The sequence below is a fragment of the Mustela erminea genome, chromosome 7, assembly GCF_009829155.1.
Source record: "Mustela erminea isolate mMusErm1 chromosome 7, mMusErm1.Pri, whole genome shotgun sequence".
NCBI lineage: Eukaryota > Metazoa > Chordata > Mammalia > Carnivora > Mustelidae > Mustela > Mustela erminea.
The window spans coordinates 25,655,732-25,668,479 of NC_045620.1; the positions used below are offsets into that span (position 1 = coordinate 25,655,732).

The window sequence follows — 12,748 nt, forward strand, 5'->3', positions numbered from 1 at the left end:
GGATCCCAGGGTTCCTGCTCTGAGAGAAATGGTTTCAGTTTTAGGGGAGAATCCGGAAAGCCTAGGTCTGCACTGTGGTGCTGTGGCCGCGGACAGCCGGTGCAGAGGCTCTGGGACGGGGGTGTGCTGCGTGTCAGGGGCGCGCTGGGTGTCAGAGACTTCCTGGGAAGAAGAAGGTCAAATAGCTCCGTTTGAGCACAGTATCATTCACTTGTTGAAATAAGATTTTGAATATATTGGGTTAAATAAAATAGATTATTAAAATTCTTCCTGTTTCTTTTCACTTTTTAACTGTGGCCACTAGGAAGTAGGAGATCCGTGCGTGACTCGTGGTCTCTGCTCGCGGCTCTGAGCGCCCGGGGGTCTGGGTGTCCGTGCTGCTCAGGGGGCCACCAGCCTTTGGTAGGGCAGGAAGCTGGGGGCTGTGGCGTAGAGGTGCTGGCGTCCCTGGGCCGGTGGCCCCAGGAGCCTGGTGGGGAGCAGGGGCCAGCCCTCCACAGGAAGCATGAGGGCGGAGGGCCCCGCAGGGTGGGCAGCCGGGGCCTGAACACCAGACGATGAGCTGAGCACCCAGTGTGGCCCCATCATGTGGGGAGAGTGAGATCCCGGGGGTACTGCCGCCTCCAGCTTCTCCGTGTCCCCCGTTTGACCCTGAGGCCCTCCCCCTTCCTTCCGGGAGGAAGAGCAGGGTAGCCTGCCAGGAGCCTGGTGCTCCTGGGAACTATGCATCATGTAAACAGGGCCCGAGCCGCTGGCCTTTGTCAGAGCAGGCGAGCCCCGGGCGGTGCGGTACGGTGCGGTGCACCCCCCAACTGCAGCCCAGAGCCTCCCGCAGCCCAGAAGCAGGAAGGGCTGCTCTTCTGAAGCTTGTCTCCCAGGCCTGGTATCTCCACTTCCCGGCCCACAGCAGGGGCCCTAGGGCCCCCGACTCCAGCACTCCGCCCTCCCTCCTCCGTCCCCAAGTCTAGCCTGTCGGGCTCTCATGTGTGAATTACTGATGCCCCCTCCCCAGCCAGGCAGGGCTGCCCCGCCGAGGGCAGCCCCCAGTACAGGAGGTGCGGCACCTCTGGCCCCAGGAGGCAGCCTGCCCTGGGCCGTGTGCCCGGCCCCCGGCACGGCGTGTCTTCCCACCTTGGCCCAGGCCACAGTGGGAGCTGGTATGGGTCACCCACAGGGAGAGGGCGCCGCTGGCCGGGGGGCCCCAGAGCCCGGTGTGGCGATTGGCGGCTCGCACAGAGCCGGGCTTGTGCGGGCTGCGGGGCACTGGCGCCCACATAAGGGCATTGTTTGCCGAGGTAAAAGGGGTTTTTGTCTCCTTCTGGAGACGGGACAGAGGGAGGAACAATTTCCCCCATTCATCACTAATTCCCCCATTTGAATAGCAGCACATTGCCCCACGGTAAATAGACGGGCACCGCAGTCCTTCCCTGCCCTGGGCACTCTGGGCACAGGTGGTGGGCTCTGTGTCCTGCCCACATCGGGGTGTTGCCCTCTGCCAGAGCTGGGGAGGCCTGGCTGGGGGGAAATGTTAAGAAGGGATGCATTCCCCAGCTGCTTCCCCGTGGCCGCCCAGCATACCCTTTTCTCCGACACTTAAGACAGTCCCAGGTGGGGGGCAGTCTTGTCCCCGCCGGTATTGTTCTAGGCTCCAACAGCCTGGCCTCGGGCGGGTTGCCCGTCCCCAAGGGGCCTCCTGGCACGGCAGCCCCAATGATGCCGGGGCAGAGATGAGAGGGTCCCTTCCAGCTGGGTGTGGGGTGGGTTCAACTGGCACACGGCCCTGCCCAGAGAGTCGCATGGCCGGAGGCCTGTGCCCAGGGAGGCCCAACTCCTGCACCCTGCAGGTCGGGCCCCACTGCCCATGGGGCCAGCTGGGTGCTTTCACAGGGTCATAAAGTGTCAGAGCCCAAGAGGGCGTCAGCGGCAACTCCCTGGACTGCAGATAAGAGGAGCCAAGGAGACGGGCTGTGCCCAAGGTCGGGAGACAGTGAGGCCCCGCACCTGCTTCCCCCACCCCCCTGCTGCTCTCACTGGGCTTTGAGTACCGTCTATAGCTCCTTTAAGTCCCACTTTTTTGGAAGGGGTGGGGAGGAGGGAAGGATTCAGAGTGGACGGGAGCCTCAGCCTGGGGTGCTGACCCTGCTCGCTCTTCCTTCTTTCCCTGAACAGTGCCATGCGCTGCCACCAAACCTTCCTGGGGGTGTCAGTCACCTCGGGACGGAGCCAGGGGAGCAGACCCGGGGCCTGTGGTGGGCCTGGCTCCTGGCTCGGGCATCAGTCCCTCCACTCCTCCCAGAGGGAAGATTATGGACCACTCAGAGACCAAACCAGACGCAAGTGATGCAAACCTGCTTCCACTAAGGAAACCGTTGGCTCCTATAACCAGAAAGTCTAGGTGTCCCTTGGCTTGGGGCACAGATGGACGTGGGGGTGGGGCTGGTGGGATTTGTCCGAGCCAGCTATCAGCTCTGCCCCGCGGACTGGGCGGCCCTGGGGGGGTGCGGAGGAGCACTTCTCTCCAGACATTTCAGCCAGAGCCCAGGACTGACTTCCGTGTGTCCCACTTGGTCAGGTGCCTGCTGGTCACTGGGATAAGCTGGACTGACTGGCCAGGTGTGGGGCATGTGGTCACCCTGGAAGATGCAGGGTGCCCTCACTGGAGGGAAGGGTATGGTTTCTGGAGAGGCAGGAATCACCTGCTGCACCCCCCAGCCCCAATACAGCCCTACTCGGTCTGGGTCTGCAAGGGGAGAGGGGGCGGGGCACAGGCCACAGACAGAGTATGTGAGAAGGTGATTAAAATGGCTCTGGAAAAAAGTAGGTAAAGGGGTCAGCATGTCAGAGTGGGGGCGGGGAGGTCTAACTGAGAAGGTGACCTTGAAGCAAATCCCTGGAGTGGAGGGGATGCACCAGAAAGAGTGCGGGGGGACAGTGTACTCGAGGGAAGAGCAGGTGGAAAGATGTACAGCTGGAGTGGGGTGACAGCAAGGGGGCTGCCTCTGGAGGGAGTCTGGTGCCTGATTAGGGTTTGAACTCAGTCCCTGCAGCTGCCACTGCCTTGGGGGCTGAAGGACAGATCCACTCCCCCCACTTCGCCCTCCCCAACAGCACCTTTGCCCCCACAGGGTCTTCTCCACTTCCTCCTGGGAGGCTTCCTCCATGGGCTCTTGCCAAAGAGCCTTCCCTCCTTGCCCCACTTCTTCCCTCACCGTGTCCCGCCCTCCTCAGGGTGAGTTCTGGAGATGGGCCCTGCCTCGGGGCTGGGGGCAAAGGAGCAGGGATCAAAGGCCGGAAAGCTCACAACTCTCCTTTTGGAGCCATCTCTTCCAGAACCCCTGGAGTCTGAGCCCCCAGGACAGCGACCACCCCTCTCTTCATTGTTGTGTCCCCGTGTCCTGCATGGGCCGGGAGGCTGGGCATCTTCCAGGCGCTGCCGCTCCCTCCTCCCCCTCACTGTGCCCACCCCAGATCTCACTCCTTCCCGCAGGGCTGGGCTCTGAGGGGCTCTGGGGGGCCCAGGGAGGCCTCTGTGTGTGTGTGTGTGTGTGTGTGTGTGTGTGTGTGTGTGTGTGTAGATGCGTGATGAAGTGAGAGAGTGTGGGGTGTAGAGAACTAGCTTTTATTTTTTTTCCTAGCACCTACTCTTTATACCAGGTATTTATACCTTATAAATCCTATTTTACTGGCATGACACCCCTTTGGAAAGGAAACTGAGGCTCAGGGATGTAAAGTGGCATCTGCAAGTTCACATAGCCCCTGTCCGTCCCACTCCCCATCCCGTCTGCATTCTGCCTAAAATCCGCGGCCTCTCTGGTTGGCAGAAAGTGGACCCAAGTTGTTGGCAGCGCCGTGAGCAGCCGGTGCCTGGGCAGGCAGTGTAGACACGCGGTGGGCATGCTAGGCTGAGGTGGCCTGAGCAGAGTGACTGGGGGCACATGCGCTGTGACTCTTCTGTCCCTCCGGTGAGCCCTGCGTGTGGCTGGCTTTCCCCGGCCCAGCTGTGGTGTGGAGGCAGGAGAGCGGTGGCCTGCTCAAGGTCTTGGGTGGTTTTTTTGTTTGGGGGGATTTTTGTGGTAAATAAGTATAATGTTAAAATTGCCATTTTTTTTTTCCGTATATAATTCAGCAGCATTAAGTACCTTGACGGTGTTGTGCGAGCAGCCCCATTATTTCCAAAATGCGGTTTTCATCACCCCAAACTCGATGTCCACGAGGCAGCAGCTCCCTGTCCCCACTCCTCCCTGCCCCGGGGAGCCCTCAGATGTTCCCTGTCTCTGGGAAGGTGCCTATTCTAGACGCTGCGTGGAAGCAGACCGTCTGTGTCCTCCTGTTGTACCTCTTTCACTTGGTGTGATGTTTTCCAAGTTTCTCCACGGTGTAACACGTGTCAGCACTTCATTCCTTTTTATGTCTAAGTGATATTTCAGTGCACGCATAAGACCCCATCTTGTTTTGTCCATTTACTTGGTGAGGTTTTTCAGAATGTAAACAATGTAAGTCAGTCATTAATCGTTTACAATCTGGATATTTACAGAATGGTGCAGATTTCCGGTTTCTTCTAAACACTGGGAATGCATGATCTGGTTTCCTGGTAGCTCACGGTCCCACCTGTCCGGCCACTTTCCTGGCTAGCCGAGGGCAGCATCTGAGCAGAGGGAAGCAGAGCTCATACCTGGGGCTGGCCGGCTGAGCAACACAGGTGCACAGTCCCGGGGCAAGGGGCTCCGCAGCTCCAAGATTGCCGACCACCCTGGGCTCCTGAGCTGCAAGAGGCTGGGGAGTAGGCATCCCTCCTCTGTCCCCCGCCCCCTCCCAGAGAGGTTTAGGGCAAGGAAGTTCCCTCTTCCCAAGAGGTAAGCTGGTCAGGGAGGCAGGCAGTTGGGAGGCCACGTCTGAGCCTGTACAGGGGTGGGGCACTATGGGAGGCTGTGGGCCCAATGCCCATGCTGAGCGCTGGGTCATTGGCTCACTGTGTGCCAGGCCCAGTACCCTCCTAGTAACCCCTTCTCTTGGAGGAGGACAAAGCCCTCCAAGGTCAAATCGCTGGCCTATTGGAGATGATGCCGGGCGTGAAGTCTCAGCTCCAGGGTGGGCTAAGAATGGGCTCCTGCTAGAGCAAACAGGAGCTCACGTGATCAGCCAGTCTGGGTGTCCGTCCTGGCCTTCCAACTCCTCAGCTCCAGAAGGCTTCTCCAGCACCAGATCCTGTCCTGGTGGGAGGTGGGCAGCTGTCAGGACTCAGCCCAGGCCAGGCTAAGGAGGCCTGAAGTATCCCCAGGAGGGAGGGACACCAGCTTCCTCAGGGCTGTGACTGTTTCCTTCCTAGGGACAGTGGAGGAAGCCTGCCCTGAGGAGGCAGCATTGAGCCAGGCCTTGAAAGCGGACTCGAATGCTCTGAGCTGGAAGCAACATGCAGGCAGACAGCAGAGCCCAAGTAGAGGCCTGGAGACGTGAGGCCCTGCGGTGACCAGCAGAGGGGGACAGGGCTTCAGAAGTCCTGGACTAAGAACTCAGCGGGCCGGGAGTCTGGCCTATGTTGTTGTGTATTACTCAGTGGGCTGTGGAGAACAGGAAGGTTATGGGGTGTTGAAAAAGGTGGGGTGGAGACCTGGGTGGGGCTGAGGGGAGGGAGGGCAGCCGCTGACTCCCCTGTGGTTCAATAACGTTCCTTGGTCCCTCCAGGAGGGCTGGCACCTGGGTTGTCATCATGACTCTGTTTCCCAGCCTGGGGCTGGGACTGGGCCAGCCTGCAGTAGGTGCTCAGTAAATGTTACTGGGTGATCTGTTCATTTCACAGCCATCTAGCTCGGTCGCTGGAGATGCTGCGGGACGAGAACCTGGCACTTCTGTGATGGAGGAGAAGGGGGAGGCGGATGGGTGGTGAGGGCCCAGAGGTTGCAGGGCGGGCGTAGGGTGAGGACGGACTCTGGGGTGAAGCGGGGCCAGCAGGGAAGCTGTGGGGCGGTGAGCCTGAAGCTGACCTGCAGGAGGATGCGGGGAGCAGTGGCTGCCCAGAGGAAGAGGAGGAGGAGGAGGAGGAGGAGGGGCAGCCTGGCCCAGGGGACCTGCGGCAGCTGAGGGGGAGGGGTGCCACTTCACCGCGGCCTTTCCCATCCCCCTCTGCCCGGGGCTCGGCGGCTTGATGGGCAGCTCGGCCCCGCCCCCGGGCGGCCGGGAGCCCAGCGATTGGTTGGGGCGCTAGAGCCGCTCGGTCGCCATGGGGACACTCTGGCGGTGCGCGTGCCCAATGCCCAACCCCGGGGACTAAATCTTCATAATCTGCTGCCTGGGAGAGTGGGGGTGGGGTCTTGAGCGACCCTGGCCTGGGGGAAGGGGTGGCCTGGGAGGCGGTCAGGTCTCGCCGTGGCAGCCCCTCCCCCAGCCACCCTGGGTGCTGGTGCCGAGTAGCCCGGGCACCTGGGCGCCACCGGGAACCACGCGGTACTCACCTGACAGTGACCCCGGGAGCTCGAGGAGCTTTGGCCTCTGCCTCTGCCGTCTCAGCTGATCAAGCAGGAGGCTGGGCCTGGACTCGGGAGAGGGGCCTGGAATTTTATCGGAAAATGTCTAGCCCCTTCGTTCAAGTTTGTCTCTCCGGATTCCCCAGGCAGTGCTGTGCTCTCCGCAGCAGGGGGCGCCCGCAGCAGAGCTTTGTTGGGCTGTCTCCTCTGGAAGGCAGTGGTGGCCCACTGAGGTGCAGGGAATGCAGACCCCAGACACTGCAGCCCTGGCTGGGGCTGTCCAAGGCCACATGGCCTGGCACCAGAGGCGGCTGTGGGGGACAGGCTGTGTGTGGGTAGGCTGGCAGGACTACTGGGCCTGCTTGCAGCATGGAGTGGGTAACTGAGGGGTGGGGCGCACAGTGGGGCATTAACCCTTTCTCCTTAGCAAGCCTGCTTGGGGGAGAGGGTGTGAAGGGGCAAGGCAGTGGTGAGTTAAAGGAAGCGGTGGTGCTGGTCCGGCCCCAAGCGACCTCTGGGGAGTCCAAGGACCTCTGGCAAGCAGCAGGCTGGTCGGACTTGAGGCTGCAGCCACTCATGGCTAGGCCCTGGAAGCTGGGCCTCCCTGGAGCCTGGGTGTAGTGGAGTGTGGGAGACCAGCATGGCCTGCACCCCCCATGGCTGCTCCTGCCCTGACGGCCTGGGCAGGGGGACCCTGTATCAGGTGGGGGCAGAGCTAGCTGCTCGGAGCCCCTAAAGGGGACCGCTGTGCTCACCTCCTACCCAGAGATGCTGGTGTAGACAAGATGGGGCCAGTATTCCCTGTGGCTGCTGTGGCCATGACACCCCTGGGGGCTTTAGGGGACAGTAGGTGCTGCGCTGGAGCCTTACACCCAGGCCTCTCGTTCCAGATGACTCCTCCTCTGAGAGTGGCAGTGGCAATGGTTCCTCCACCCTGAACCCATCCACCTCGAGCAGCACGCAGGGCGACCCCGCCTTCCCAGAGATGAATGGCAACGGCGCTGTGGCCCCCATGGACTTCACCGCCACCTCCGAAGATCAACCCATCAACCTGTGCGACAAGCTCCCGCCAGGCACGGCGCTCGGCACACCCTCCTACCCCTCCGATGGCTGCGGCACCGATGGACTGCGGAGCCGTGTCAAGTATGGGGTGAAGACCACCCCTGAGGTGTGTGGGGCTGTGGGCCCCCCCAGAACCATGAGCCTCCTCCTTCCCGTGCAGGGCAGAATGGTGGAGGCTGACATGAAATCATCTGTGTCCAGAGCTGTGATGCCGAGGCTGCTATGCCCTGTGTTCTGTGGAGGCTCTGGAATGAGATCACACAGGGTGTGACCTTCTTTAAGCATGTGTCACCAGCTGTGAAGAAGCCTTAGTGGAGGTGGTGGGTGATGTGTGGCCTGTCCCCTCTATCCCAGAACAAAGTCGGCTGCAAATTCGGCAGCATGGGGCCGTACTGAGCACGGAGGCCCTGCCTTTCTTGGCTACTTTGCATGTTTGTCCCCGTTTTGCAGATGGTGCAGAGAAAGAACAAGGCCTCTGAAGCCCCAGGGATGTGGCTGTTTGAAATTAGGTAGATCAGGCTGATGGGTGCACATGGGGGAAGGGCGGCCAATGCCGGTGCTCCCCACACCAAGCACTCCCCCCTGCCTTCAGGCCCTCCCCCACACTTCTGCAAGCTGCCTCTGGGCCACTAAGGTTTCCTGCAGTGGTACGCTGAAGCACTGGGCACAGGAACTCTCTCAGCAGACTTTTCTCCTGCCAGGGCTGCAGGGCCAGAGGTGACTTTGGGAGCCCTGCACCCCTGTACCCAGCCATGTACCCCTACACAGTTTCTTCCCCTTCCCTGGGCCGCCTGCTGCTGCAGAGAGCATGAGGTGGGGGCCAGGCCTTGCCTCTGATGGCCTGTTTCACGGGAGAATTCTTTACAGATGAGTGCGTGTTCAGTTGTCACTGTGTGTCCGAGGTCAGGCCACGGAGCAGGCGCAGACCAGGCCACTCCCTGCACTGAGCAGAGGGCTGCAGAGGGGGAGTCCGCTGCCATGACCTCAGGCCACGTGTGGGCCACGGAAATGAGAAGGGGCATTGGTGCCACCCGCAGCTTGTGTCTTGTGGTTCTGTCTCCTCTGACCCCAGCAGAGGCTTGGCTAGGGAATGGCTTGGGAATGTGACTTGCCCAAGGCCCGGGAGGTCTTCTGACTTTCCACGGCAAGTCTGGCATGACCCAGCAGGAGGCTGGAGGACCTGGGTGTCTCTGTGTACAGATCAAGAGCTGAGCACCAGGCCTGGGGCCCTGGGAGGGCTGACCCCTTGTGGACAGTCACAGGAAGCCCGATGGTGGCAGCTACTGTGGGTCTGGGCGCCTGTCCATGTCCATCTTCATCTGTTTGCTCTACAGCAAGAGCGGTGTTCCCCAGAAGAGGCTTATTCTGGGAGGAGTTCCCGTGGTGGGAAAAGACAGCAGGGTTTCTCTGCTGGTGGGCCAAGCCTGGTTCCCACTCCCCCTTCCTCCACACACCCTCTGTGTGGGGCCTCACAGGGCTCCCTGGGGGGCGGCAACAGACAGGAGAACCCCAGCCTGGGAGCTTCGGGAATGTACTTTGCCTAATGGACCTGTCGCCTTGGCTGGTTCCTTCTCCCAGCCCATCTGCTCCTCCTCCCTGACAGCATGCTTGCCGCCTGCGTGACAGCTCGGTTGCCAGCTCAGGGTTGCCGCCCCTTGGGATCAGGGAGGAAAACCCTAAAGCCAGAACCATTCTTGGCACAACCAGAAGAGGCTGGCTGGTGGTGGGACCCCTTCCTGCGTCTGCCTGTTCCCTGCATGATGTGGCGGGTCCTGGTGTGGGCACAGCTGCCCAGGATAGCGCTGACACCCCTGCTTGGTGCCTCCGGGGCCCCGGACCTCTGCTGGCACTGCTGTGGACAGGCAGTCCTGCCTCTGGCCACGCAGGGAGGGGAGGCGACACAGGCCCTCGAAACTGTGGCTTGTGCGGCAGCCAGGTGTGCTCACCATCCCAGTCCCTTAGCTCACCATGGCGGTCAGACGGAAAGCGGACCCAGTCTGACCCTCTGTCCCTTGCCTCTCTCAGTCGCCCCCTTACAGCTCTGGGAGCTATGATTCCATCAAGACTGAGGTCAGTGGCTGCCCTGAGGACCTGACAGTGGGCCGGGCCCCCACAGCAGATGACGACGATGACGACCACGATGACCACGAGGACAATGACAAGATGAATGACTCTGAGGGCATGGACCCTGAGCGCCTCAAGGCCTTCAATGTGAGCACCGGTGAGGGATGGGCAGGGTGGGGACCACAGCCACGGCCAGCCCTTCCCACAGCCCATGTCTCCCACAGATGTTCGTGCGGCTCTTTGTGGATGAGAACTTGGACCGCATGGTGCCCATCTCCAAGCAGCCCAAGGAGAAGATCCAGGCCATCATCGAGTCCTGTAGCCGGCAGTTTCCCGAGTTCCAGGAGCGGGCCCGCAAGCGCATCCGCACGTACCTCAAGTCCTGCCGGCGCATGAAGAAGAACGGCATGGAGATGGTGAGCCCCTCCTGCCTTCCTGCGGGCCTCCAGCCAAGCCCCAGGGCCCCTGGGTGGCCCCTGGGCCAGACAACTGCCCTCCATCCAGCGATCCTGGACACACACAGGGAGCTGGGGCCCAGAACAGCTACTCCGCTACAGAGATTACGGGCCCAGAGCCCACAGCCCAGCCCTGTGTCAGCACTCGTTAGGGCAGGGGTCTAGGTCAGCCCTGACGCAGGCTCTTTCCCTGTTCTGCCTGCAGACTAGACCCACGCCTCCCCACCTGACCTCGGCCATGGCAGAAAACATCCTGGCAGCTGCCTGTGAGAGCGAGACGAGAAAAGCAGCCAAAAGGATGCGCCTGGAGATCTACCAGTCCTCCCAGGTACCTGCTCTCCAGCAGGGTGAGGGCGCGGCCGGCAGTCATGCTGCAGACCCCCAGCCAGGCCAGCCGAGTGCGGGGGAGTGGGGGGGACGGTGGGCAATCCTCAGAGCCAGACGGACAGACAGAACGGTGGTGGGGTGAATGCGCCCGGCACACAGGCCCTGCACTCCTCGGAAGTGTGGCCTCCAGGTGTTTTTAGCTGGGTGGGAACAGATCAACTCTGGCCCCCAGACACATGAGCAGAGTTCTACAGGGCATGGCGCAGGGTCCCAGCGACAAGGGTCAGGACCTGCCACCCCTCTGATTCGTTCACGCTTTCTGCCCCCTCTGCAGGACGAGCCCATCGCCCTGGACAAGCAGCACTCCCGGGACTCCGCAGCCATCACGCACTCCACCTACTCACTGCCAGCCTCCTCCTACTCCCAGGACCCCGTGTACGTCAACGGCGGCCTCAACTACAGTTACCGCGGGTACGGGGCCTTGGGCAGCAACCTGCAGCCCCCTGCCTCCCTCCAAACAGGAAATCACAGTAACGGTGAGTGTTGGGGACCCAGGCTGTCTGGGTACACAGCGCAGCCTCAGGGAAGGGGGCCGGGCAGGCAGGGAAGCGGAGGCCAGATGGGATGGTGAGGAAAACTTCAAGCGGTTAAAACACAAAGCCTGCCCGTCCTTTCTTGTCTCCGAGGCAGCTAGCTCCAGTGCTGGAGTGGATGCCCTGCCGGGCCTCTCCCTGCCTCAGCTCCTCGAGGGCCACCATGAGCCCCGAGTTGCAGCCAAAGCCCTGCTCTACCTGAGCTGCATCCTCTCCACACCCTTGCTTTACCCACGATGACCAAGGCTTAGTGAGGTGGTCACTGGGAATTGGTGGCAGAGCCAGCGTCTAGCCCAGGTACAGCCCAGTTCTGCTTTGGCCTGGCGGGGGGCGGGGGCGCACCCGAGTGGCTCTGGGCAGGTTACTGCCTTCTCCAGGCCTGAGCTCAGGCCCCTGCACTGTGGAGCCCCCTCTAGGTCCCCTGGGGCCTCAGTGACCCCTCCGTTCTCCCTGCTCCACGCCCTGAAGCTGGTGATACCCTGGATGCTCCCCATGGTACTTCCCAGGTGCCACTGATGCAGACGGGAAGCAGACCTTCCTGTGGTGTCAGGTGCTGCCCTGAGTGGGAACTAGAGTGGGCCCCTCTGGAGTTAGGGGTGGGTGGGGATGAACTCAGGGCCTCTTGGGCTGAGCACCTGGATTCTGTTGTGTGTGTGATGGGAGCCGCTGATAGGTTTTAAGCAAAGGAGGGCTGTGAACTGCACTCTGCCTGCCCCTGTGATGAGATTGGAATTGGAAGGACAGGAAGCAGAAGTTATATGCATGGAGGGTCATTCAAAGATGAAGGCGGGTGAGGAGGAGAGCTGAGGGTGACCCCAAGTTGCCTGAGTAGGTTGCCTGTTCCCACAGGCCAGGAAACATTGGTTTGAGGTCTTAGCTGAACGTGCCTGAGAGTTCCTCTTAAGCCCTTGTCACTGGCTGCAGGAGACCCCTCACTATTCCTGGGCATCAAGGGAGGGGCTGGCCCCCTACCCATGGCAGAAAGCCCAAAGCCCCCTCTGCTCACCTTGCCCCCTACCACCAGGAAGTGTGTGCAGGTCCCTGGAAGACTCCTGCCTGGGTTTAACTTCTCATCCCTTCCTAATGCCTCTTAACCTAAAATAAGAGGCTGCCTGGCCTTAATCCCCGAAGCTGAAGCCAGAGCGACCAGCCGCAGCAAGAGGGGGGACAGCTGTCCCAGAAGGGCTGCTTTTCTTCCAGGAATAAGAGCCATCTGACAGCCCTGCCGAAAGGGGACCCTGTTATGAGTATCCGAAGACAGGTCCCAGAGCAGGGAGGATAGGACCCCTAGACAGACATGGCGAGCCTGAGGCTTCACACTTCCCAGGCCACAAGCGATGGGGACCACAGCCCTCAGGGCTGCAGCCGCCAGGGAAGGTAGTGGGCCTGCTGCCCTCTGGGCCCTATTCACACCTGCCAGAGAGGCTCCAACAGCGCCCAGCTCTCCCCTTTTAGGGAGGCAGCTGGCTCTGCCCTGTGCTTCCCAGGGCCTCTGCTGCCTTCTATAAGCACTCTGCTTCCTTAGATGTGGGCGGGGAAGTCACTGAGGCAGGGATCTGCTCATTCACCTGGGGCAGCCCCTGTCCTGGGAGCACTGGCTCACAGCCCAGCAGCTGGAGGAAGACCGCCGGTGGCTGTCCCAGTCCTGCGGCCATCAGCCCCATCAGCCATCCTTCAGTCACACTGGCGCTTTGACAGGGCCGCCCTGCTAGTGGCCCAGAGCACCTCACTGTGCTCATCGGTGGCAGTCAGTGGGAGATCCATCTGAGCTTCCACAGAATCTGTT

General features: G+C 61.3%; 1 protein-coding gene across 5 annotated transcripts in view; it reads left to right on the forward strand.

Annotated features, from left to right (window-relative positions):
• The window catches only part of NOL4L (nucleolar protein 4 like), a 130,241-nt gene that overhangs the window by 110,592 nt on the left and 6,901 nt on the right, over nucleotides 1–12,748 (forward strand). For all 5 annotated transcript variants that reach the window (XM_032350999.1, XM_032351000.1, XM_032351002.1 and 2 more), the window contains 5 exons: nucleotides 7,352–7,629; nucleotides 9,549–9,734; nucleotides 9,812–10,003; nucleotides 10,248–10,370; nucleotides 10,704–10,905. In XM_032350999.1, coding sequence (XP_032206890.1) covers nucleotides 7,352–7,629; nucleotides 9,549–9,734; nucleotides 9,812–10,003; nucleotides 10,248–10,370; nucleotides 10,704–10,905 — 981 coding nt within the window. The remainder of the gene's footprint in view (nucleotides 1–7,351; nucleotides 7,630–9,548; nucleotides 9,735–9,811; nucleotides 10,004–10,247; nucleotides 10,371–10,703; nucleotides 10,906–12,748) is intronic.